Source organism: Phalaenopsis equestris, unplaced genomic scaffold, assembly GCF_001263595.1.
Source record: "Phalaenopsis equestris unplaced genomic scaffold, ASM126359v1 Scaffold001297, whole genome shotgun sequence".
NCBI lineage: Eukaryota > Viridiplantae > Streptophyta > Magnoliopsida > Asparagales > Orchidaceae > Phalaenopsis > Phalaenopsis equestris.
The window spans coordinates 19629-47014 of NW_018165736.1; the positions used below are offsets into that span (position 1 = coordinate 19629).

The following is a 27386-nucleotide window of genomic DNA, read 5'->3' on the forward strand; positions in this document are numbered from 1 at the left end:
CATTCCTGACAGCCGGAAATTCCTCACGAACTGGCGTACACTGTCGAGGGAGGCAAGGTCGAGGTGCATGATGCTGTAGTTCTCCTTGGCCATACCAGCTGATTTTGCAGCCTTCTCGGCTTTAAGGAAGTCGCGGCAGGCCATCACGACATTCCACTTGCCGGTCTCCGCCAGTGCCTTGGCAGTGGCTAGGCCTAGGCCGGATGAGGCTCCTGTGATCACTACGTTTCCCTTTCTCAGAGTCTTCTTGGCTTCTGGCGAGGACTTGCTGATGGCTGGGGAGGCTGTCGCTGTCGTCTGGGCTTTGATAATGGTAGGTGCGTTTGGATGCTGTATGGTCAAAGAATGCCGATTTGGATGTCCGGGAAGTATAAACTGGCAACTAGTGTGCTGAATTTAAGGTGTAAGTTTGATGATCCACAAACATAACAATCTCGATTTCTTATATGGACTATCTTTTCCACGTTTTTCTCAAACTATAGGAAAGTAAATGAATTCAATTCAAATAATTCTGTATGCCGCAGCAACCCTAAGGCTCAATTTGGCACTCAGTCATACTTAAGTTGTGGCAATTGGAATTTTTTTGCATATATTCGAAATCAAATGACTAATACGAAATTCTAAATAAAATTATTGAAATATGAAAAAGCTGGAACAATGAAAATCCATCAAACATGGCTTCTCCCAACAAAGTTTGGCTCACACATGTGCCAAGACTACGATCCGAAGTTGTTGTGCCCACATTACATTCTACACACAGCAAGCTTGCCAAATTGGCTGAATTTGTGAAAAACAACATTTGAAGGTCAAAACTAAGCTGGAGTGCATCTTGATATTTGATGTAGCAGTGCAGCAGGGTGATTCAATGCAGTTGCGAAAAGAAATAATATTTAGGGAAATTTATATACATACCACACAATTCTTATGTATTACCGTATCTAACACCCAAAGTTTGATATTTATACTGATGATATCTTGGCGTCATAAATCTACGCATGAAAAAGTGTATCTAACTTTTAAAAAGATAGTAATGGGGATATTTTTTATGTGATGTTAAATATCATGTTAATATGAATGTTTGGGTGTTAGAAGTATAAATAAATAAGAATTGTGTGATAGATATGTAAGTGCAACTTGCAGAAAGGGCAAGCTTGAATCAAGTGACACACTCGCACAGAAAAATTTATGCTAACATGGATCCGCCCAACTTCTTAATTCAGCAAACTTTTTTTTTCCCGGATGGCAAAGACATCACAAAAGCACTAGTTGAACCATAAAAAAATTTAAAAATAAAAAAATAAATAAAATAAAAAAATAAAGAAAGAAAGAAACCCCCAAACCACTGATGGAAAGGGCTCAGATATAGAAAACCAACAAGTCAAATGCCCCATTCACGGTAGGAAGATCAGTTATCAATTATAGAATTGTATTAACAGACTAAATTCAATTTCTATGACATTTCCTGTAGCCAAAAACCCAGGAAAGTGGAAACTAGAGCATTTAGCCTAGCCAGCTACTTACCTTGCCGCCTGAAAACAAAGGTGAACCGAGGCTCAACTTTATGCGGTTCTCAGAGAAATGAACTCCCAAAAAGGCCGAGTCCTTGAGTCCTCTATTGGCCTTCCCCTGCACCAAGCCAGATAATTTTTATATTAAAAGATGAAGGTAAGTAAAAGAAGCAGCTGGACATAAAATTGTAAGGAAGGAAAAAAAATCAACCTCTTTCTGTGCGGTTAGGCCGGATGGGAGAAAAGAGGAGGCCTGGAGTGCCATGGAGAACTATCAGATGCGGCGGGGCTGAGGAGAAATTAAGAGGATGGCGAAGTTTTATGCACGAGGATGACTAGGGTGGATTCAGGATAAGTTAAGATAAACAACGGCCCCACAATCCTCCACGTCAACGAAGTATCCTCCACTAAGACTTCGACGTTCGGATTTCATCAGGTGCTACATTTCTGCGCCAACGATATTATTCTCCTCGCGCTGCATGCTGAAATTATCAAATTATGAGGCATGGGGGAGTGCAGAGCTTCAGAATCTCCTTCAGCGATCCGTGATTAGGTGCCACAGTAGCGGTGTGCAGGTGGGCAGTCCAGCGTCCATGGCTTGTTCGACTGACAAGTGTAACTGATGGGACCAAATATAATGACGTGTAGACCATGGCGAGAAAATCATTTAGAACTTTTTCTGGAATGTCGGTGTAAATCTGAAGCTCTGATATTTTAGAGATGGAGCCCTACAAACTCCACAGTAATACTTGCCTCTGATAAATGGTATCGCATGGTGCTAAGGAGCTTTCCTACTGAGATTGACTTTATTAAAAAAAAAAATTAAAAGTATATACATACACATAATTTATATCATTGAATATTAAGAAAAGTTTAATTTTTTATATTTACATTACTCCTGCATGAAAAAATATATTTCAATTATAAAAAATAAATTATAATGATATTTTAGGTATGTGAATAATTTTAGTGCTATGCATACAAATTGAAAGTATGTGATATGTATATAAATGTCACCCATTTTTTTATAGTGGAACTTACTCTAAGGGATAAAAAGTGCCATCTCTATATACCCATCAAAATGAATGCAAGGAATTAACCATCTGATTTAAACAATTTATATCATAATGAATGAAATGAAGGGAAAAAAAATTAAAATTCATGATGATATAACCGTTTATTTAATAAATATCCAAATAATATAATAATAATAATAATACAATATATGATTACAAATTTATAAAATGTAAAACATTTAAAAAAAATAACATACGTAAATACAGAACTAAAATCCTCTGCCATACAAATTATTTGAGACATTTTTCTACCAACTTTCTGAATCATGTTCAAATCGAGCTTCCGTGGATCGCAGTTTAAAACCACAATGCAAATTTGTCAATGGATCGCGGTTTAAAACCACAATGCAAATTTTTCAATATCACAGGATTGTGATTGATGTCACACTTTCGCTCTTTGGAATAGGCTTTCAAATGTGGCGTACCCACACCCATACGAGTGTCCCACACAAATTATTATAGCGCCCCTGCACCATGTGGGGGTGCTTGCGCAGCTTACTACAGTGCCTTCGCGACGCTATCTTGCGGCGCTCTCATACCAAATGGATGCACCTACACTGCTAACTACACCCCCATGTCATGTGAGTGCGCTCGCGCTACAAACTGCAGTACTTTTAAAACGTAAATCATCAAATAGAACAAATGCTTCTAAAACACCAGCATTTAAACAGATTTTTCACAACTTTTGAGGTGAAATTTCATACAACCACTATCAAAACAAACACAACCTAAATGACCCGAGAGCTTTCAGATTACTATATGCATGTCATTATGACAGTCCAAATAGATCAAATATATTTTCTGTGAATTTTGATAATTTTTCTAAAAAATATGTTCTATGAAATTATGATAATTTTTTTTCCCTAATAGTTGTATTGATCTACAAAGCTACATTCATGTTGCAGATGAATATTCGAAATTTGAGATCTTAAATTTATAAAAGATTATGTCTAAGACAGAACTCAATGATGAGTTCTTGAATGTTGTTGAGGAATTTGTGCAAGTGACATTATAGCTACCCATTCACCGTTCAGAGGATCAATTCTAATGTTCTTGTGTGAAACACAAAAATCAAGCGTATATGTGATCCAAAGAAGTCAAGTTGAATCCTTACCGCAAGAGATTCAAACTAAATTAAGTGTAATGGGCATCATATGGTGTGCAAGAACTAGAAATTCAGTATAATCAAGTTGGTGTCACAATAAGTTATGCTCCAACAAAAAAATATGATCCTGATACGTATAAGAAATGATTCATAATACTTGAAAAGCTCATTTTGTTGGGAGTGTTCCACACGAAAGTGAAACACCTTATAATAAATCGCAATAGTTCTTTGACTTATTAAAAGCTGCACAACAACCTTTACAGGATGGTTGCACTACACATATTAATTTATTCATGGTGCTGAGAATGTTGAACATCAAATTTGATTTTAACATGCTCAAAAAAAAATTTAATCATGTAGCAAAATTATTGAAAGAGGGAATTTTGTTTCAGATGACATGTACAAAACCCACAGAAGAATATGATCCTGACATGTACAAAGAGAAAATCTATATATTTTCTAAGAAGATAAATCATTGTAATATTGGTTGCATGATATATTATAATGCTAATGCAATTGAGACGAATTATCAATTTTATGATGCTATTAGGTTCAAACAATGGGGCAAAAGAGTAAAAATCAGAAAAATATCCTATACAAGCATTTCTTTTACTTTTTGCTCATATCCCGATTTTCAGAGTCTGCTCCCTTCTATGCGTACAGATCCTCACATCATGTAGCATAGTACTGAATCTGTTGAAACTAATTCAATGAGTTATTCGCCACATGGTGAGCCTTGGAGACATTTTGATCGTACACATCCAGACTTAGCTTATTTGCAGATGACTTCACCCCATACAGTCACACTGCAACACTATATTCATGCTGGTCATTAATCCTTATGTCGTATAATTTGCCCCCTAATATGTTCATGACCGTGTTATTCTTATTTTTTATGTTGATTATACACGGAGCAAATTGACGTCTAAATACAATCTCTGATTAGCGAGCTTTAAATATTGTGGGAAATTGGTGTGCTTACTTATGACATCATTACGAAACTGAATTTTAATTGAGAGCTGCTTTTAAATGAACAATTAATGATTTCTCGGCCTATGGGATGCTATTTGGTTGGAGCACAACCAGAAATTTGGCTCATCTTTACTGCATGGATATGTCAAAGGCATTCACTCTAAAACATGAAAGGAAAAAATGAGTGGCTCGACTGGCACCGAAGATTTTTAGGCCTCGATCACCCATTTAGAAGGAATAGAGATACACTCTTCAAAAATAGGATTAAATCTAACCTCTAGGATAACTGGGGTTGATTCATTGCAGATGATCAGTGAAGTACCAAAGATCACCGAGAGACCGGAGTTAGCTTCAACTCGTCCTCCTGATTTCAGTGTCACACATAACTGGACTAAGTAGGGTATATTTTAGAATCTTTCATATTGACAGACTAATCTGATTAGACATATCTCAGTGCTATGCATATTGAGAAAAAAAATTTGAATAACATCTTCAATACAATGATGAATATCAAGGGTAAAACAAAAGATAATGTGAAAGCTAAATTGACCCTTAAAAATGTTACAAGATGAGGACTTTGAAACTTCAAGAGATAAATACAGGTAAATAAATAAAACACGGAGTTACATATTGTATTACACTAGATCAATAGAGAACAATATTTGAGCGAGTGAATTCTATGAAATTTCCCAGTGGATGTGTCTCAAATTTGAATCGCTATTTTGAATTGGGAATGGGGAAGGTATTCAGCATGAAGAGTCATAACTATCATATATTTTTGTAGTGCTTACTGCATATTGCATTTAATGAACTGTCCACGCTGATGTTTAATTCATTGATCGAAATAAGTATATTCTTCAAAAGCTTTGTGCAAGGACTCTGAATGTTGACTTGATGAGAATTTATGAGAGTATTCTCATATTATTATTCAAGTTCTTTCGTTCAAGTTTCTTTGACTCTATAGAGTATCTGCCCATACATCTATGTTATGAGGCGATACCGGAGGGGTCTAGTGCAGTATAAATGAATTTATCCCTTCGAGAGGTATGTCTTCTCGATGTATATAATTGCGAGTTACATTTATTTCATACTAAACTACTACCATATTTGATAAAAAATCTTTGTGGTGTAGATTTTTAAATAGAAAAACTATTATAAATAAAATATATTAAAAGGGATCAATATGCGAAACATACTTGCTACATGAGACAATTATTTTTTGTTCCTATTATTTTGAGTAAAGACACCTAATAGGTCATTTTTTAGGTGACATGCCTTCACACCTTGAATTATCTATATTTCAAATATCAAGAGAGTCATCAGAAAGGCATGACACACGATATTTAATCGATAAAGATATTTGAGCTGTTACATTGTATGCTCTAATGAAATGCGACGAAACCCAACCATTTATACAATAAGATTTATAGTGTCTAGATTCGATACTTTCATTTATTATTTAGAATGCTATTTATAATAATTAATTCGAACAGTATCTATATATATATATATATATATATATATATAGAAAATCCCAGTACATATATATATATAAATTAGATATTCAACGATAGTTTGAACATTGAAGATTAGTTTCTAAAAAGCAAGAAGCTCAAAGAAGAATTTTCGATATGGTTCAAATTATACGAATGTTTAAGCAACTTATGAATTCACAACTACGAAATATAATCATCACATTTAAAGTAGACTAATTATACATTAGAAATTATTATAGGTCCACAATACAATCTACAGAAATATGAATTAGAGATTACTAGATCTTGTCTGAGGGTCTAATCGTAGTGTTACCACATGACAAATATTTGATGTAAATAGTTATAGATTTCACACGAGTTTCTTGTGTAAGGAAAATAAGACATGCAATTATGGTGTTTGTATTAGAGGAAACACACACAACAAAATTAGCTATTATAACATTCTTAGAGAAGTACTTCGATTGCAATATACAAGTAATGCTACACACATTCTCTACTTTTTCAATTATGAGTGGTTTGATTTTATTCTGAATCGAGGAACACGAACACTTACTGCTTATGACATCACCAAAGTCAACAAGAACAAACAATATGCGAAGTTTAATTCATTTGTTCTAGCACATCATGCTACTCATATTTATTACATTTGATATCCTGGTAGTGCAAGGGATAAAGTTGATCAGACTATGGTTATGAAAAATAAACCAAGGAAATCTATTGAGATGCAAAGTAATATTGAATCTATTCACCAAGAGCAAGGTATGTCAGATTTTTGCATTCAAGCCGGTACGAAGGAAGGAATGTTTACCCTAGAGGATACCACGGGATTTATGAAAATGTTCCCATAATATGAATTTTAACTTCATAATAATGACACTGAAGAAGAAATTTTAACTTCATCATCGACGACGAATTTAGCCAGAATTTTCTATATTTCAAATATCAAGAGAGTCAACGGGGAGGCATGGTACACAATATCTAAGCAATAAAAGAGATTTGAGCAGCTATATTACATGCTTTAATGAACTGCGACAAAGTAAAACCATTTATACAGTAAGATTTATAATGTCCAGACTCGATACTCTCATTTATTACTCAAAATGTTATATATACTAATTAATTCGAATATACAAATAATGATGATGAGAGTCAGTTATTCATCGACAGTTTGAACAAGATTAGTCTCCAAAAAGCAAGAAGCTCGAAGTAGAATTTTTAATATGATTCAAATTATACGTACGTTGAAGCAACTTTTGAATTCACAAGTACGTAATATAATAGTCACGTTCAAAGTTAGACTAATTATACATTTGAAATTATTATAGGTCCACAATAGAAGCAACGTATTTACGAATCAGATATTATTAAATCTTCTCTAGGGGTCTAAGTGTAGTGTTACTACATGACAAATATTTAATGTAAACGGTTATAGATTTCACATGAATTTCTGGTGTGAAGGGAAGAAGACGTACGATTGTTGCATTTGTATTAAAGTAAACACACACAGAGCAAACTTAGCTATTATAGCGTACCTAGAGAAGTACTTCAGTTGCAATATTCAGGTTATGCTACTACATTGGCTACTTATTCAATTGTGAGTGGTTTGATCATGTTTTGAATCAAGGAACATGAACACTTACTCCTTATGATATCACCGAAGTCAAAATGAACAGACGATATGTGAAGTTTGATCAAGTTGTTCTAGCACATCAAGCTACTCAGATTTATTACATTTGATATCCTGGTAGAGCAATGGATAAAGTTGAATAGGCTGTGGCTATGAAGAATAAACCAAGGAGATCTATTGAAATGCAAAAAACTTTTGAACCTATTAACCAAGAGCAAGGTATGTTAGATTTTTCGCATTCAAGCTGGTACGAAGGAAGAAATGTTTGCCCTAGAGGATACCACAAGATTTATGAAAAGGTTCCTCATAATATGGGTGATAATGATGATGACATTGAAGAACAAATTTTATTGTTACTTTTTTTATTGTTAGATGTAGCTGTGACTTGTGTCTTACTTTGATTTAACACCTTTCCGTGTTTACTTTTGCTACTTATATCTTCTCTTGTATTTTTATTGAAGGAATTATCATATGTTTCATATTTTGCACCTTTATACTGCTCATGATTATTTTTGCTGTAAGTAATAATTTTAGTAATGTCTTTGTTTTGTTATAGATGGTCACAAGTGGTGCAAGTGGTCAGTTTCTCGAGGCCACAAGTGATGCAGGTGGTCAGCTACCCGAGAACCTGTATTTTCGGCACGTTAGAGGCCACCTACCGGAGCAAGAAGAAGGGTTTATTTTCTTCCACACCTACATCTGCACCTGCTCCCCCGCCTGTTGCCAAACCTACTGTGATACCCGCTGTCACATCTACTGTTGCTGTATCGACTACCAATTGCAGCCCTGCCTACTACAATCACGCCTACTGTACCCACTTATGTACCACTTCCTTTTTGGGCTCTAGCTGCCTCCTTCGATGAGCCTGACGCCTCGACTCCCGCTCCTGTGAAGGTCAATATTCTGTTGGAGGGAGACACAAAAGTTATCTTTAACATTTATGTTCGTCGTTTATTTTAGATATTTTTTGTAACTAATTTTTCTTCTTCAGATTCATCCTGCATAAGCTTCCTGTTGTAACATACATCACGGAAATACTTTGGAGCAGATACGATCATCAGTATCTCTCTTGGAAGCAGATTCCTATTGCCCACTCGAGACATGAGGTTTCGAGAGTTCGAGTTAGGATCATTTAATTTTAATTGAAATTATAAATTTAATTTATTTTGATATACTAATAAACATGGATTATTTTTTAGGTTGCAAAGATCCTTCACCTGGCTAGCAGAGCATACCACCAGATCTGTCGAATCTTCGAGATTTGTAGCATCATCGACTGGGTGACATGTTCACCACAACCCGCTGGAAGGTAGAGCAACCCGTCTGAATTGGTGAGGAGGTCTGAGCTCAATTGACCAGGCGACCAAGGAGGCTAGAGGAGCTGCACTCCATATTGCAGGATTGGTCTCCCATATAGAGTACTATAGGAGGTTGGTATGATTCTTATAAATAATAAAAAAATCAATGTTTGATGTAATTATGTGGTGCTTACCATTCTCCAATGCTACACAAGCCAAGGAGTTTAGTCGTGAGCACTCCGTTGTAGAGTTGCATGCAGAGCCCATCGGTGCCTATGGACGCAGCAGTGGGTCTCCGAACACTCCCGACAGGTGAATGTAAGTAATATATTGATTTTTATACATGCATTAGACTCTTACTATTCAAAGTGGCAATTAAACATTCGTTTTAATTATGTTGGTGGAGTTCGAGCAACATTGGGAGAGGCACTTTGCCTCGACCCCAAACATCCGTTAGCAATAGTGGTAACCATTCTACCACTATGCAGTTCGAGTTTGAGCTTTGAACGCAGACGACAAGAAAGGAGAGGATTTATGGCCACGGTGCGAAGGGCATAGGATTCGAAGTTGTGAGATCTTTTGTACTCTTGTAAATTTCCCAAGCTCATCACAGCTGGATCATGAGACACTTGTCAAGCATGTCGCTATAATGAATGAAGAGTTGCATCAGTTGCGTGATTAGATGATTCAAAGCCAACATAGGATTGAAGATTTCATGGCACGCATGGCAGAGAGTTTAGCAGATCGCCGAAGCAAGCAGTCGATGACTTCTGTAGTTGAGGATGAGGAGGAAGGAGATGATAATTAGGAGGCTTTTTTTCTGTTTTCTTTTTATTTTTCAGCATTCCTTTGAACTTCTATTATGGAATTCTATGTGAGTTTTACTGTTGAAAATTGGGACAAATTGTTACATTATATCATTTTTCATTGTTGGTATTTATTTGAGCTATAAACTTTGTGTTGCTATAATGAATTAATATGTTGTTGTGATATATAGTTTTTGTTGGTTAAGTTGTACGAATCTAATCTTTCTTTTATATTTTTTTCTGTGTTACAGATTTGCGTTGAATATCCAGACGCTCACACAACAATTATCTTTTGACGAGTTTTGATATTTTCCGACACAAATTAGTTTTGATAATAAACAACACAAGCACACCAGAAATTCGACGTAAACTATTTATGTTGATATTTTCGATCACAAAATGAACACTCTGTCAGTTTCGATATTAACCGAAGCAAATATGCCGAAAATACGATAAAAAAATTTGTTTCAAAATTTTTTGACGTAAATACAACGTAAATTACATTATCGACTCATGCTTTACCTGCAAAAAAAAAAAACAAACACAAAACAAATGCAAATTAGATGATAATCGCATACGAACGTCGGATTTGCCATTGTTTTACGTCCAATCTGTCCAATGCAAATTTACTTAATTTTTGTAGTGGTCAGTGACGAGAAATCATGAGTGATGGCGGAATAAATCCGGCTCGCAATCGGATTTACGAAATCCACATTGATGTCTCAAAAGTGATGTGATGGGAGAAGAATATATTGAACGCGAGAAAATTGTAATTGACGTAGCGTTGAATTTAAATTTTTTTCTTTTTTGGGTGTTGGTTGGATTTAAGCTAAATTTATGATTAAATCGTATAAATAATAAGCTACCAAACACCGTCTAAATAGTCAGCTAAAGCGGAAATGAGGCTGCCATTAATCAACAAAACAACTACCTGATTAATCTCAAGTTTCCCCACTACAGCAAATCCGCCCAATCGCCCGCCCACCCAGACACCTTCATCTGCCATGCCGGACTCTGCAGAAGAAATTTAAGCAGAATTACCAGTACGGCAGCCTTATGAATAAAACATAAGCATAAAAAAAGAGTTCCTGACCGAAACATCTCTGAAATTGAGAACAAAAACAAAATCAGAGGAAAAAGAAGAAATAAATAAAAGCTGAAAACCCTTACCATATATCATGAATTTGACTCAATAAGCATACACCGATGGAAACAACCACTAGCTGAAAATATAAGCCACTAGAGTTAATTGCTCGCAGCACATTATTTTTTTTAGCCCACTTCTCCTTCCAACATTTCAATTTCATAAACAAATTTTAAATAAATGACTTCAGTCCCTTGTATATCTTTACATCTTATCTTTCTCTATTTTCCCTGGAAAATCCCAGTACAAAAGCAAAATAAGCAACTACTTCCCACAGAGGCGCCAATATCCACCACACCGTTTAAGGCTACACAACAAATTTCTATTTTGCCCACATACATGAAAAAATATAAGAACAAAATTAAGAGGGATATGCCAACGAAGATAGCCCTAAAGAGTACTTATCCCACCACTACAAGTATCCAACCAAAACATTTGCAGAATAAGCAGCTCATAGCTCTTGGCATGTAAATAAAAGTCTCATGCCATGTAGTCGGTCATACACGAAGAGGTAATCCATAGTTCTGATATATTCTGATCACACCTCCTCGGCTGGCAGTTACAATCACCATTCCCCAAGCCAACCCGCTCTGCTGCACCGAAATACCACTAGAAAGATCTCGACTGCTATGACAACTATGTTTGTCTGAGGATGAATTGTTATTAAGGTTTGATATACAATTGAGGTCGTCTTCCTTGCAATTAACAGACGAGGAAATTTCTTCGGACCTCGAGCTAGTGTTAGGCCAGGGAACAGCAACAGTGACGCCCAAAGAATGAAAGTGTTCGTAGGACTGAGAGGCATTGACAACACCACCGCTTCTACTTAGACTTCTATCAACATCATATCTCCATACATACACATTAGAGTCCTCACTAGCACAGACAACATGCTTGCCATTTGCTGTTGGGTAGGCACAAATTTGACTGCTTGTGTTGTGAAACCCTGGAAGAAGGAAGAAGATGGATATCTTTTATGATCAATCCACACTTTTAGCTTTTACCATGTTGACAATTCCATCACATTAGAAGGAACCATTTAATTAATTCAGAGAAGGAAAAAAAGAAAAGATAAAAAATGAAGATCATCATCATCATTACTAAACCTATTCCAACAATTTGAATCCAACTTCCTAATTCTTTTAATGTTTAATGCTAGGTTTTGGCACTAGTTTAAACAGGTTATTCAATATAATCTTGTATTATTCGTGTATCTTTTACGCTCTGTTTTATATGATAAATCATTTAATTTTATATTCTAGTACATCATCAACAATAGGTGCAAGTTTCACCGTCTCTCTAATAAAATCATATTTAGATCTATTTTTTAAGGTAATGTTTTCATTTATAATATACTCAACTTGATAGTTGATGTACTTTTAATGTCCAACACTCCAGACCATACAGAATAACAACCCTAATACAAGAGGAAATTAATCACGTGTACTCAATTCAACGGGCACCATTAGAAAGATACAGTAAGTTTCATGTAAACAACCAAATAAAAAAGCTCAAAACAAAAGAGAGAATGTCACAAAATAAAAGAAAAAAGATACAGTAAGTTTAAGCATATATTTGAGCTTTACATACATGTGCCTGAAGCCATGAGAATATAATAAATGCATAGAGAGGAATGCAAGTACATGCATGAACATTTTGTAGATTATTTACAAGATTATATGAATTCCATGATCCAACAAGAAAAAACCTTGAATTACCTCATTTTCACCTATAATGTTTCCGCACGTATGGTAATGTGAATTACGATAATGAAATTTGATGCTAATAAGAGAACCAAGTAGATGAAGCTTCAACCAATGATTACTTCATGTGAAGCACACAATCTTATCCTTACTTTTATAAAAGGAATGATTTCATGGCTCAAACCTGTGACTACTATATCACAAGTGAGATAAATTATGCATTCATTTTTGCTCTTCAAAATCAGCCGCTTCATATCACGTATTAAAGTACATCTACCTAATAATATGATTTTATTTTATTTTTACATAGATTTACACAAGTTAGAACGCAAGGCTATAAGAACTAATCTTGAAGCATAAAAGAAAGAAATTACCTTTGAACTTGTGAACAAGATTGCTACCATCAACGAGTCGAATTCGTGAGTCAGCAGATGTGATTAGAACTTCTGATGAGCTGCCTCGAACAAACTGTTTGATGACACGAGTCAGAGAATTGTCCGTATAACCATTCATAAGATTGTACAAAATTGATAAAATACAAAAATCTGGAATTAGAAAAAGCAAGAACTATGTATAACTAGAACTTCAAAGGAACAGAGCATTCGACCAACAACAAATAGCTAGATTTGATTAGAGCTCACTCACAATCTTTTGATTAACTAATTTAACAGATTATAAAAGTTTTATAAATAATTGATTGTTAAATAAACAAATCCGATCATTTGATTAACTAATTGAAAAATTTTGAAAAGTTTTATAAATAATTGATTGCTAAATAAACAAACCAGAATAGTTTGTAACCAATTCATTAATGATCATAAATATTATCATTTAAAACTCATGTTTAAGCTCACTAAAAAAATTTCATTAAGGCTTAATCAATATAAAAGTTGATGAAAGCTCAATATGATACTAAATATTATGTCTCAATTAAGTAATTTATAAAACTCATTAACATTAATATTAACCATTAATGTGTACATAAGAAATATAAGTTTTTTTTTAAAACTTTGAATAATCTATAAATGGAAGACTTAGCAATTAACTTTAAAAAACTAATGAAAAAATTAATTAAAAATATCTATTCTAGTTTCAATTTTAGGTATTGTAGTTCTAGTTTTAGTTATACTACTTACAAGATCCATTGAAAAAATTGCAGTCTCAGCTACTTCATCCCACATCATTTGGAAGTTTAACTTACTAAGACCTAAATCATAGTTTCAGTTTCAATTTGTTGAGTTCATAATCACATGGGACATGATGACATACTAAATGATTTAGAAGTATGCTCGCGGGTGGATATTTTAGGATGGTACTTCTTGCACCCTTTTAAAAAACTTATTTTATTAAAAAAAATGATGCTCGATACGCTCGGCATGGTAGCGCTCATTTATATTTTTACATGAGTTGCTCATTTAAAGGTCAATAATAAAAAAATGAAGCAAGCTCTAATAAGCTTTTGGCTAATTTTATTGGCCCAATTTGGCAAGTTTGTAGCCCTAAGTACAGTGAAAAAATGTTCTTCAATGGAATCATCTACTAGATAATGACATTCATGGCACTACACAACCATCATTCCAATGAGAACTTCGTGCATTACAGAGCATAAAAAAATGTCCCAACAGGTGATCTTCAAATCAGATATCAAAATGGCCAATGTATAGTGAAAGAAAAAAAAATCTTAAATGGTATCATCTACTAGATAATGACATTCAAGGCACTGCACAACCATCATTCCAATGAGAACTTTGTGCATTACAAAAGCATAAAAAATGCCCCAGCAGGTCATGTTATCTCCAAATCAGATTTCAAAGTTTTCATTAAGCACAGAGCATCAATGCTCTATTGCTATTGGTATTGCTTGCTAGTAAAAAATCATTGATTAAACATATATATACCTGGAAACCAGTGATTTTCTTGTGACTGGATTTCTTCGCCTTGTTATGTAAATCGATTGTACTTTTCTGAAGCAGCTTATTATCTGCCAAATGATAAGAAAAATAAACATGAGAAAATTAACACGTTAAGCAGTGAAAAGTCAGTGATTTGAAGAAACAGAAGGGGAAAATAAAGAGAAATTTTATGTGAAAGAAATAATATGGGTTGCGAAGCTTGGCAAATTAAAAAAGGAATATCTAATTTATCATTACCTGCAGTGTCATACAAATGGCAGTTGCCTACATTTGAACCAACTAAAGCACCCTGCAGAAGGCGACAAACAACTATTAAACCACTAAGAATGAAATGTTAGTGTACAGTGATGAGGTAAAGGAAAAATTGGAGAAAAATTTTATTAAAAAATACAGAACCTGTCCATCAGGTTTATAACAAACAGCAGTGATTATTTCATGCTGGTCACTCCAATCAACAACTTGTCGATCAGGGATATTCCATAAGCGGACTTTCGCATCAAGAGAACCACTAATGAAGTATCTATCATCAACAGGATTGAACTGGATGCATGTCACTGCATTGGAATAATATGTTTACCATCACAGATAAAACAAAGCAAAAGCAAGAGAAAGTGCAAATAAACAGATGCCATACCATAATCATTGTGTGTGAATATTTTCAAACAAGAATTGCTAGACAAGTGCCAAAGCCTAACGGTCATGTCCATGGAGGATGAGAGCAAATTCTGCATGGACAAATACTAAAAATAAGTACAAATGGCACATACACACGTAAAGACGCTTCAAATTATTATCTAATTTATTACTTCAATAATTTGGTAAGTCTTGTGAGTTTAATTTAGGTAGGGTTAATATCACTCACAGATTATTAAAATTCATTATATTAATCTCTATCTTAGTATTCTTTGTTAGCTTCCTGCCTAAGCATTCAAGCAAGGGAAGAGATTACATAGCATGCAACGCAACTCCAAGAAAATCACCATTACTAAGGCACACTTAAGCGAGCATTTTGCATTGTATGAAGAGATTCGTGATATTCCTTACAATGCAAAAGATTTCTCAGCTTTTCATGATATAATTTAGCATAAGTTGATGCAAAAATAAAATCAAGGGTAGAGAAACAAGATTGTTCTCCTAAAAACTAGTTAGAAAAATTATAAGCATAAGAGTTCAAGTTCTAAATGGTAAATCTTGAAGATGAAGAAGATGAGTTTTAAGCTATAGAAGAAAAGATAGAAATATAGAAATTCATAAACAGAAAAGCGAAATGTGTTCTCTAATTTGTTTATTTATCACTTCATATACTTAAAATCTATTGATAATACTTGTAATTAGTTCATGGGTGAAATAATTGTTTCATCTTGATACCTCATTTCACTGGTAGAAATGCCTAGTGTAGCACCTAATACCCAACGGCATATCGCCTTGAGAATGCCAAGTTATTTTGATAACAATGTAACGAACAAATATAAATCAAATAGTCAATCTCATAGAATACACAAGCAAAGTTAGTTTAATGTATTTGTACTAGATGTTAACTTTAATATCAATTTGTGGTAAATTGTTAAATCTAGTGAAATCCATGTTTTTCTATATAATATGTGGTACAGGAAAGTGTAAGAGAGTTATAAAAAAGTGAATGGGACACGAAAAAGTTCAATTTTAAAATGTCCTCTCATATTTCAGAAAATAAAATTAAAAAAAAAAATAAAGAAAACATGCAATGCAAGAATTTCAAATTAGGTTTTGAACTTCATGAATGAGATCTTTTTCTTCTTTCAAAATTTCAGATCTAAAATATTATGACAGAAAAATGTTGTAATGTTTCATATAGAAACATAAATATATTTTACATTTATTCTTCTAATTTATAATGATTTTTAATTTTACTTGTCTCATAATTTATGGAGATGAAAAAGAGACACACACAATTGTAATAAATATCCACTTGCTATAACGAAATAAATGAAACCAGAAAAGAAAAAATGAATGGGCTGTGATAAGGTTCTATATTGAAATAATGTTATCTCATATTTATCTAAGATTTAAAACTTGAAATAGAGAAGAATAAAATCTCATTAAAGGATTTTAATTTGAAATCCTATGGAAACCATGTTCCCACTCTTAAATAAATTATATAATCTAAACAATATAATATAATAATAAAATTTTTCAAGACATTTTCAAGATATTCGCATCGGAGTTTAAGAACTTCATTACTCTAGTCTATCAAATTCATTTCTTCCGTTTGCTAACTAACTTTCGATTCCTGCATTATAAAAATTCTTCAAATTTGCATTTTGCATAATAGATTTGTTAAATATTATATGGATTTATCAGGAAATTCTATATTTACATTTTATTTCAAACAAATTTATAAGTTAATTTATTTCATAATAAGTTGACAAGAAACGTAAATAAGTATACATAAACAAATGAAATGAAATAAACAAAAATGAAATATAATATTTTCATGACTTTTATGAAATGTGTTTTATGATCTTTGCCAAGTTCAATACAAATAGAGATCCAGTGGCAGTTTATAGCTATCCAATTGACATTGCAGCAGGAGTTTAGAGGGCTGGATTGGGGGCCACACTGGAGGAACTATGGGCTTAGGATTCTTCACCTAATATGTTAGGAACAAAGAAAGTAGTTAGACAAAGTGACCCGAAGGCAACTGTATGGCAGGAAACTCTTAATGGCTTACGGAGCTTATTCTAGATCTGGCAGGGAATCTATTTGCTCAATTACTTGAATGTAGAACTAAAGCATTAATCCATATGGAGAGTGTTGTGTAACTGCTAGAAAATTTATGTATTTTTCTTTTTTGGTGATTTTAGGTGGAGCCAACGGACAGAAAGCACAAAAGAGACTTGGTAAGTCTAGGTGGCAGGAACTGCAATAGGTTGACACTTGACTGAATCATGAATTAAGTTTGGGGCCTCAATGGATTGATGATTGACCAGGTAAGCAAAGCTCGGCGCGAAAGAAAAAATGAAAATTTGAGCTACCAACTCACCCTCCCGATGGAGCCGGGCCATCAAGTCATGTTGCACTAAGGACGTATTTGTCTTGGCAACATGCCTAGATAGCTTATTCTGTGACATGCATTTCACTATGCTCAAACTTGATCATCATGATCAATTGGTAACACGAATAAACGCTATAGCTAGTGAATGTTGCAAAAGTAGTTTTGTGGAGTAAGAAATTGTTATGAAATGCAACACGTTGAGAAGTGCCATATACAAAGAAATATAACACCACTAAGTTGTTGCTTTAAAATATCAACTATTCCCTCCTGTTGTGTCTCTATAAAATGAGGTTTGATATTTATCAAGAAAGTTTATTGTAGCTTGGCATTGGGACTCTACCACTACAAGACTGAAAACTCCCAGAAGACATCTTATGTAGATCTTCATTTAAGGTGTGTGAGATACGAGGGCTTAGTTATAAATTTTATTTTTCTAATAGCATAACATAAATGGTCACTTTCCATTGCATGCATGAAAAGTAAGTCCAGATGGCATTGTGTGACAATATGAAAATAGTGTTATCTTAAAGAATATTTGATGAAATATTTTGCAGCAGGCGGACGAGTCTTACTAAAAATACTATCATGACATAATTGTTGTCGACATTAAAAGCATGTCAACTTTGTAATGAAGGAATTGGTAGTTCTAAGTATTAGTCTTACATGGAACCTACACCCAAGAATATGATAGCAAAAAATCATGGTGATAACTTTTTAATGTCAATGGTTCCAATGTCACTAAGTTCCACTATATACCATCATGCATGTATGATATCACTCAACATAAAGCCACAATCTTTTACTATTTAACAGCCATGCATTCCATTGTGCTGCTTGAATGCTTTTTTTTTTAAAAGGGGATGGGGACGACATACCTTTGCCCTAATAAAGAAACTAAAATTATGCAATTTACAAGATTTTGAAGTCATTGCCCCAAGTTAAGCTCAATTATTTTGTTGGGAGATGTGGACATCTCAACAAGACAATTTTATCAAGGCACATCACAATAGTAGTTTTCCATTAATAGCTAACCAAATAATACCTTCAGCAAATAATTCTTTTGTTACGAGTTAACCAACTATAGTTATGGAGGTAACAGAGGTTTGCAATGCTAATAAAATGATTTATAAATCAATTCATAATTCATTTTAAATTTAGAAGACATATTTGGTAATGAACATTTTCAAAATATATACATTAAAAAAAATGCACGAAGACATAATATAGTCCCTAATTTCTTACAAATAGTTTATCATTTTCTTGAGTTTAAACGTTTCTTTTATAAATTGAAGGCTATCTTTCAATTTCTTAATAGCCATTCAATTTTTTATTATTTAAAAGCATATGTTGCAAATTTAAACTCCTTTTGGAATAAAGAAAATAATAAAATTTAGATATTAGACATATAAATACATAAAAATCATGTGGCAAGTACGGAAATCACCTTGTATAGTAACATGTACATATGATGAATTATTGGATTGATTCTGCTAAAAATAATTCATGAATTAACATGAATCATAGTGTAAGTTAATCAAATGATTAAGTTATTCATTCAGTTAGAAATTCTTATTATTAAATAAAATGGATAACCTACACAATTTTCAATTATGTTAATTTTGTGCCATCTACATCTAGTCTATTGTTACTAAGAACAGCATTTTAGATGTTCTTGGATACCATATTGTGCCCTCTCCAAAATTTTAAGATTTAATTATTAAGACAAGTTTATAAAAAATAAGTTATATATTTAAAAAAGTTATATATATTATAAATATATATATTTATCATTTGGGTAAGTGTTTGCTCTTGTCTTTTAATGATAAACAAATAAAAATATTTTATTTTTCTTAAAATTATGCTTAAATTTATTTAAAAAAATATTTAAATTATGCTCCCCCAAAGAAATATTTCTTGCTCAGCCACTGGTGTTTCCACATGACTCGCACCATCACCATGATTTCTATAGTTATTATTTTATATATTTCTACTGTAGTATTTTACAAATGTTATCCCTACAAGCGTTGGGTTGGCAGGGAATGGGGCGAAAGAGAGCTAGGAAGAAAATTTATGGGGTAGTCATCAAGTTAGGGGCACCATTGGTAGGAGAGCAGACAAGTGAATTATCGTTGGTTTTACTAACGGGTTTATTGTGAGTGTTTTGACTTTTTTTTTATCTTGTACTTAGGCTCCGTCTGAAGAGCGTAAACATTAAGATTGTATTATTAATAAAATTTAGTTTATACTATTTATAATTTGATTGCACATTCTCAACTTAAATTCATCATACTTTGTATTTTTCATATACCATACCCATAGGAATGTCTAAATTGTCTCATCTTAGCACTAGGCAAAGATGCCAACTCTACACCAAATGGAGCATTGCATTCCATATTGGTGGCAATGACTCCTAACATTAACTCACCTGTAGTAGACAAGTCAATAACATCATCTCTCCAACACTACAAATGGCCAGATCTACCCAAAAAGATTTTCCACCCACCCTAATAATTTGAACTAGGTGACTTTTGGGGTCATGATAATTGCATGGATATATCTTATTTAGCCCGCATCATGAAATTTCTTTCTTATTCTCATTTTTTCCAAAACTGTTTCAGTGAACTTGCTCGAACTTTGCTTTCCAAATATGACAATCACTATCATTAAGTTTTACACGAGCTTCTCAACCTTAGCAAAAAATGTTTCCTCAGTTTTGACCACATTGATAGGTACACTATCCTAAAATGCAATCCAAAACATCTAGCTCCTCAATCTAATAAATATTGTCCAATATGTTGTCGTCTAATATCTTCTATGGCGAATAAGTTAAACCATGAAAAGTTACGATAGCAACGTAATTTTATAATTCTTTCCAGATCACAGGCTATAACATACAACGTCAATCTCTCAACTTGATAGAATTTTGTAGAATTTATCTAATAATTTGTTATTTATTATGACAAGTTAATAATTAAGAAACTATAAGAACATCATAAAATCATCAACGAATTAAATTTAATTTCAGTTTTCATTTTGAAATTGCACTTTATAAACATCTAATTTACCTCACCGCATACTCTTAATTAAGTATATGATCACACACTTCAACAACATGTGTTTTATAAAATAACCAATATTAACTCTAATAGATCATGTAAGTTAGACTTTAGAACACATAACAACATCTGTCATTTGAATAATATTAAAAATTTCACAAAAAATTCAATTTTATTAATTTTGGGCCATAACATCAGCATTTTAAATGTTTTTGGATACTATATTGTGTCCTCTCCAAAATTTTAAGATTTAATTATTCAGATTATTTTATTAAAAATAGATTATATATTCAGAAAAATTATATATATTATAAATATATATTTATCATTTATGCATGTGTCTGTTCGTGTCTATTCATAAAAAAACAAATAAAAATATTTTATTTTCTTAAAATTATGCATAAATTTATTTATATAAATAATTAAATTATACTCCGAAAAAAAAAAAATATTTCTTACTCAGCCACTGGTGTTGCCACGTGACTCGCACCATCATCATGATTTCTATAGTTATTATTTCATATATTTCTGCTGTAATATTTTACAAATGTTCTCTACAAGTGTTGGGTTGGCAAGGACTGGGGTGAAAGAGAGCTAGGAAGAAAGATTATGGGGTAGTCGTCAAGTTTGGGAAACAATCAGTAGGACAACAAACAACTGAATTATAGTTGATTTTCCTAATGGGTTTCTTGGGAGCGTTTTGATTTTTATTTTTAATCTTGTACTTATGCTCCGTCTGAAGAGCGTAAACTTTGAGCTTGTAATGACAACTTTATTAATAAAATTTAGTTAATATTATTTATAATTTGATCGCACATTCTCAACTTAAATTCATTATAATTTGTATTTCTCATATAACATATCTATAGGAATGGCTAAAGATGCCAACTCCACACCGAATGGATCATTGCATTCCGTAATGGCGGTGATGACTCCTAACATTAACTCTCCTATAATAGACAAGTCAATAACATCATCTCTCCACAACTACTAATGGGCACATATACCCAAAAGGATTTTCCACTCACCCTAATAATTTGAACTACGTGACTTTTGTGGTCATGATAATTGCAGGGATATATCTTATTTAGCATGTATCATGAGATTTTGTCCTTGTTCTCATTTTCCATAATTGATTCAGGGAACTTGCTCCAACTCTGCTTTCCAAGTATGACTGTCACAATCATTAAAGTTTACATGACCTTTTCAACCTTAAAAAAAAAATGTTTACTCACTTCTTACCACATTGATAAGTTCACTATCCTAAAATGCAACTCCAAAACATCTAGCTCCTCAATCTAATAAATATTGTCCAATATGTTGTCGTCTAATATCTTCTATTGCGAATAAGTTAAACCATGAAAAGGTATGATATCAACTTGACGTTATAACTCTTTCCAAATCACAAGCTATAACATACAACGTCAATCTCTGAACTTAATGCAGTTTTGTAGAATTTATCCAATAATTTGTTAATTATGACAAGTTAATAATCAAGAAACTATAAGAACATGATAAAATCATTAATGAATTAAATTTAATTTCAGTTTTCATTTTGAAATTGCACTTGATAAACATCTAATATACTTCATTGCATACTCTTAATTATGTATAGGATCACCCAGTTCAACAACATGTGCTTTATAAAATAAAAAAAATTAACTCTAATAGAACATGTAACTTTAACTTTAGAACGCACAACAACATTAGTTACACCATTGAGTTGTCATTTGAGTAGTATTAAAAATTTCACAACAAAATCAATTATGTTGATTTTGTGCCATCAACATCTAGTCTATTGTTACTAAGATCAGCATTTTAGATGTTCTTGAATACCATATTGTGTCCTCTCCAAAATTTTAAAATTTAATTATTAAGATAATTTTATAAAAAATAGATTATATATTTAAAAAGATTATTTATATTATAAATATATATTTATCATTTGTGTATGTGTTTGTTCTTGTCTATCATAAAAAACAAATAAAAAATTTTATTTTTCCTAAAATTATGATTAAATTTATTTATAAAAATAATTAAATTATGCTCCCTAAAAGAAATATTTCTTGCTCAAGCCACTGGCGTTGCCACATGACTCACACTACATGATTTTTATAGTTATTATTTCATATATTTCTGCTGCAGTACTTTACAAATGTTATCTCTACAAGTGTTGGGTTGGCAAGGAACGGGTGAAAGAGAGCTAGGAAGAAAGATTATGGGGGTGGTTGTCAAGTTTGGAGGGCCATTAGTAGAAGGGCAAACAAGTGAATTATCATTGGTTTTACTAATGGGTTTCTTGGAAGCGTTTTGATTTTTTTTTTATCTTGTACTTAGGCTGCGTCTGAAAAGCGTAAACTTTAAGCATGTATTATTAATAAAACTTAGTTTATATTATTTATAATTTGATTGCATATTCTCAACATAAATTCATTATATTATGTATTTCTCATATACCATATATATAGGAATGGCTAAAGATGCCAACTCCACACCAAATGGATCATTACATTACATAGTGGAGGCGATGACAACTAACATTAACTCTTCTATAGTAGACATGTCAATAACATCATCTCTCCACAACTGCTAATGAGCAGATCTACCCAAAAAGATTTTTCACCCACCCTAATAATTTGAACTAGGTGACTTTTGTGGTCATGATAATTGCAATGATATATCTTATTTACCCCGCATCATGAGATTTCTTCCTTGTTCTCATTTTCCATAATTGATTCAGTGAACTTGCTCCAACTTTGCTTTCCAAGTATGACTGTCACTATCATTAAGGTTTACATGACCTTTTCAACCTTTAAAAAAAAAAGTTTACTCAGTTCTTACCACATTGATAATTTCACTATCCTAAAATGCAACTCCAAAACATCTCTAATAAATATTTTCAAATATGTTGTCGTCTAATATCTTCTATGGAGAATAAGTGAAACCATGAAATGGTACGATAACAACGTGATTTTATAATTCTTTCCAAATCACAGCGTCAGTCTCTCAACTTGATGCAGTTCTGTAGAATTTATCCATTAATTCATTATTTATTATCACAAGTTAATTTCAGTTTTCATTTTGAAATTGCAGTTGATAAACATCTAATTTACTTCACCGCATATTCCTAATTAAGTTTATGATCACACACTTCAACAACATGTGTTTTATAAAATAACCAAAATTAACTCTAATAGAACATATAAGTTTAACTTTAGAGCACGTAACAACAAAACGAAAGTTATACTATTTGAGTTGTCAATTGTGTAGTATTAAAAATTTCATCACAAACCAATGTTTTTTCAGAGAATAAATTCTTCGTCTTCTGATTATTCCTGCCCCAACTCCACCCTTCTTCTTTTAGTATACTCTTTTAATTTCAGTTTATTTGACTCCAAATAAAAAATTTAGCATACTTTATTAAGTTGGATGTTCTGTTGATTTTTCCTGCAATTACAATACATTACTATTACTGTTATTTTTGTAATATAATATAACCTACACAGAATTTAATCATATGAGAAATTGAAGTGGTTTCAATCTGAATTTAAGCTATACCATCATATTAAAATCTCTTACTTTCCATCCATTTAAATGAGATTATTTCTCATCCCTTTTAATTTCAATATTTTGCACCCACTTCTTGAAGTTAAAATTTTAATAAACACTCTTAGCAATTTTGGTTCATTTTTGACAGTTTATATCTTTTTTGTCTTATTTTTGTTTTATTTTATTTAAATTTTGATATCAAATAAAATGAGCATGATATCTTAGAATATTTATTTTTTATTTATGATGTCAAGGTGGTGGTTGCCAATGGAGTTTTAATGATGGTCAAAGAGATAATAATAACGGAAGTGATTGCCAGTGATGGTTGTGGCAGCAGTTGCGACTATCAACGATATTAGCAGAGGTCGGCAGTAATAGAATTAAAAAAAAAAAAACTCAAAACATCTAGTGTGTTCTTTAAAATAACTTTATTTGCTTTTAAAAAAAAATAAAATAGTTGAAAACACACTAATCAAGCATGATTTTTAAAAATAAAAGAAACAAACAAAAGAACCGAAACAGGATAAAATTTTAGGAAGATTACCATACATACCACAAAATTCTTATATACTTGTTTTTGTTATGCACTACCCATCCTTAGTCCTAGCTATGCTACCGGTCTAACTACACATCCCAACAAAATTTTAGCTCAATCCAGCATTATCTAATCAAGGAAAGGAACAGTTTAATGCATTCATAAGGAAGTGCAAACAATTTATTCATTAAATAGCTCAATCATAAAAAAAGTAAACTCCTAGGATACCATGCAGTTAAGAGAAATAAGCTCATAGCTCTGAAATATCAAAGTTGATAAAGTAATAACTGCAATCGTTCCTGCCATCAGATATGGTTTTCCGACAGCTTGCCAAGTATTTAAGTTGTTAATCTTAAATTATTCATGGCAGTCAATATTTGTGTCTAATTGCCCGACTCTAGTGCAAGTGGTCAGAGTGATTGTAAGCTTCCACTTAGTTACGAGTTTGAGGACTGGTGTTAGTGTATGATTTATGTAACATCATTTTTCACTGAAAATACTAGCAAGAACATGCACAAACACTTTACTTAAGAGAACAGAATAAAAAATAATAAAAAAAAAACCTGTGATTTGGACCATGAGAGGTCAAGCACATCGTCCAAATGCCCTATGAATGAGCAAACAGGCTTCTCCGAGAGCGCAAATGCTTGTTCAGGCATCATCACATGGTCTGAACTCAAAGATTTACTACCACTAGGACCCTTCGCAGTTCTCTTCCCTTCACCGTCAATTCTCTCCATACATGAAGGCAAAAACATCTCCTCTGGCAAACCTTTATTAGGGTTCGCTGCAAGATTGACACTGCCATAATCCTGGCCTGCTCGATCCACCAAGAACTCCAGCTTCCTATCATGCTCGAAGACCTGCCACGCATGGATCACACAATCCTCCCCAGCACTAGCCAGGTAACGACCGTTTAAGCTAAATTTGATGGTCCAGATAGATCCATTATGGGCTTGAATTTCCTGGCTCAAGAACAAGCCCGTGAGCTCTTTATGGGACTTCCCATACTGCCGGACTTTTATCCGCTCAGGGCCATGGCAAGGTGATTGCAGCTTGTCTTGGATATCATCTGTGGCAGAACTAGACCTCCTCCCTCCCTTTTCCGAAGACGTATCCATCACGTCGCTGCTCTGCCAATTCCGCTGCTTACCCACGGCCACAGCGTTCTTTAAGCTTTTGAGCCAGCTTGACCTCTTCTTCGACCTCCCACCACCGTTTGAATCAGCACTATCCTTCGAACGATGGCCAGATGCGCTGGAGTCGATCCTTCTACCCACGACATTCTGCCTACGCATTAGCTCCTTTACGATGGGTGAACTTCCAACAGATAACTCGAACTCTTCCATCGAGAACTGCCGACCAGTTTCCACCTCCCTCAGCTTATTCCACATCCCGTCCTCCCGAAACTCCTTGATCACAAACTCATTACCGTTTCCAAGGTCCTTGATTGTACACCTCTGCGCTTCCTCCCCCTCCCCATCCAATACCTCTAGTTCTCCCCCCACCGACGGCCTCGATCTCCCGATAAGCGGTGGCTTGTCAGTGACCGAAGCAAGTTGTCTACGCAAACTTCTCGGTTTGACGGAGCCGTCGGATCTGGAACGTGCGAAAGTGCCGACAATAGATTTTGCCCGGGCAGGATCAACCAGAGGGCAGAGACCATCGCAGGAAGTGCTTCGCCCCATCTCCCCTTCCCTCCCCACGCCACTTCTCCCACCATTGGGATTCACCAGACTGAGCTCTGGGTCACAGGCAAGGCCAATCTGTTGGAGGAAATGGCGGCGGCGCTCCTCGACGGAGCCCGGCTGTGAGAGCCATACATCAAAGGAGATGGGGGATGGAAGAGAAAAGAAGGCGTGGTGGCGGTGTTGCTTTGGACAACCATAGTCGCCTTCGTCGTCGGAAGAGGATGTAGAGGAGCACGAAGATGACAGATCGCGATTGAGAGATTCATAGAACTCGTCGTCCTCTTCACCCTCCACCGAATTGCTCATGCTATCGAGGCATTCAGATCCCCGATAACAGCGTCGGGGAAGAAGAATATGGTAAAACGACGGGGGCAACGATAATCATCCGAAGGGGGGCGCAGGTAGGGGATGATTGCCGTTGGAAGTAGAAGCGCGGAGCAAGTAGATCAGCCCGCCCTTTATAAACCAACGTGGCTCGGGACACTGTCTTCCATGCCTAATGGCACGCCATGATATTAACGAACTGTTCGGCAACAGACCCGAATTTCAACTGTAAATATCATAAATCTTATCAGACAATTATTTTGAATAAAATAAAGCCACAGATTTGATATATTTAAATTTCATAAATTCCGGCTGTAAATTCTAAATTTTCTCCGAACTGAGAGATTTAAGTTAGCTATATAAACTTTTAGGAATTAGCAAATCGCTTTAAGGATTTGATATTTTCAGGATTTAGTAAATCCTGATTTACAGATATACTAAATCCTAAAAATTTAAATCTCATCCATTATGAAATAACACCTAACATTGATGTTATGATATGACTCATATATCATATAAGAGACAGATACTGAAATGAAGAGGTGTGGA

General features: G+C 33.8%; 2 protein-coding genes across 6 annotated transcripts in view; both read right to left on the minus strand.

Annotated features, from left to right (window-relative positions):
• Positions 1-1854, minus strand: part of LOC110033798 (protochlorophyllide reductase-like) — a 3877-nt gene extending 2023 nt beyond the window's left edge. The window contains exons 1-3 of one of the 2 annotated variants that reach the window (XM_020737902.1): positions 1720-1854; positions 1522-1626; positions 8-390 (exon numbers count right to left, since the gene is read on the minus strand). In XM_020737902.1, coding sequence (XP_020593561.1) covers positions 8-390; positions 1522-1626; positions 1720-1773 — 542 coding nt within the window. In that variant the 5' untranslated portion in view covers positions 1774-1854. Of the gene's footprint in view, positions 391-1521; positions 1627-1719 lie in introns of both variants that reach the window. The other variant, XM_020737901.1, reaches the window with a different exon arrangement.
• Positions 1855-2003: 149 nt separating this feature from the next.
• LOC110033797 (WD repeat-containing protein 44-like) lies at positions 2004-27021 on the minus strand. 4 transcript variants are annotated; one of them, XM_020737898.1, is made up of 8 exons: positions 25386-27021; positions 15283-15373; positions 15045-15202; positions 14886-14937; positions 14634-14716; positions 13110-13203; positions 10820-10902; positions 2004-2312 (listed from the first exon to the last, which is right to left on the minus strand). In XM_020737898.1, the coding sequence occupies exons 1-8, from the start codon at positions 26817-26819 to the stop codon at positions 2223-2225; spliced, it is 2085 nt and encodes a 694-aa protein (XP_020593557.1). In that variant the 5' UTR covers positions 26820-27021; the 3' UTR covers positions 2004-2222. The 4 variants fall into 4 exon arrangements, with proteins under 4 accessions (XP_020593557.1, XP_020593559.1, XP_020593558.1 ...); XM_020737899.1 differs by having other exon boundaries at positions 2252-2302; XM_020737900.1 differs by lacking the exon at positions 10820-10902.
• Between the last annotated feature and the right edge of the window lie 365 nt (positions 27022-27386).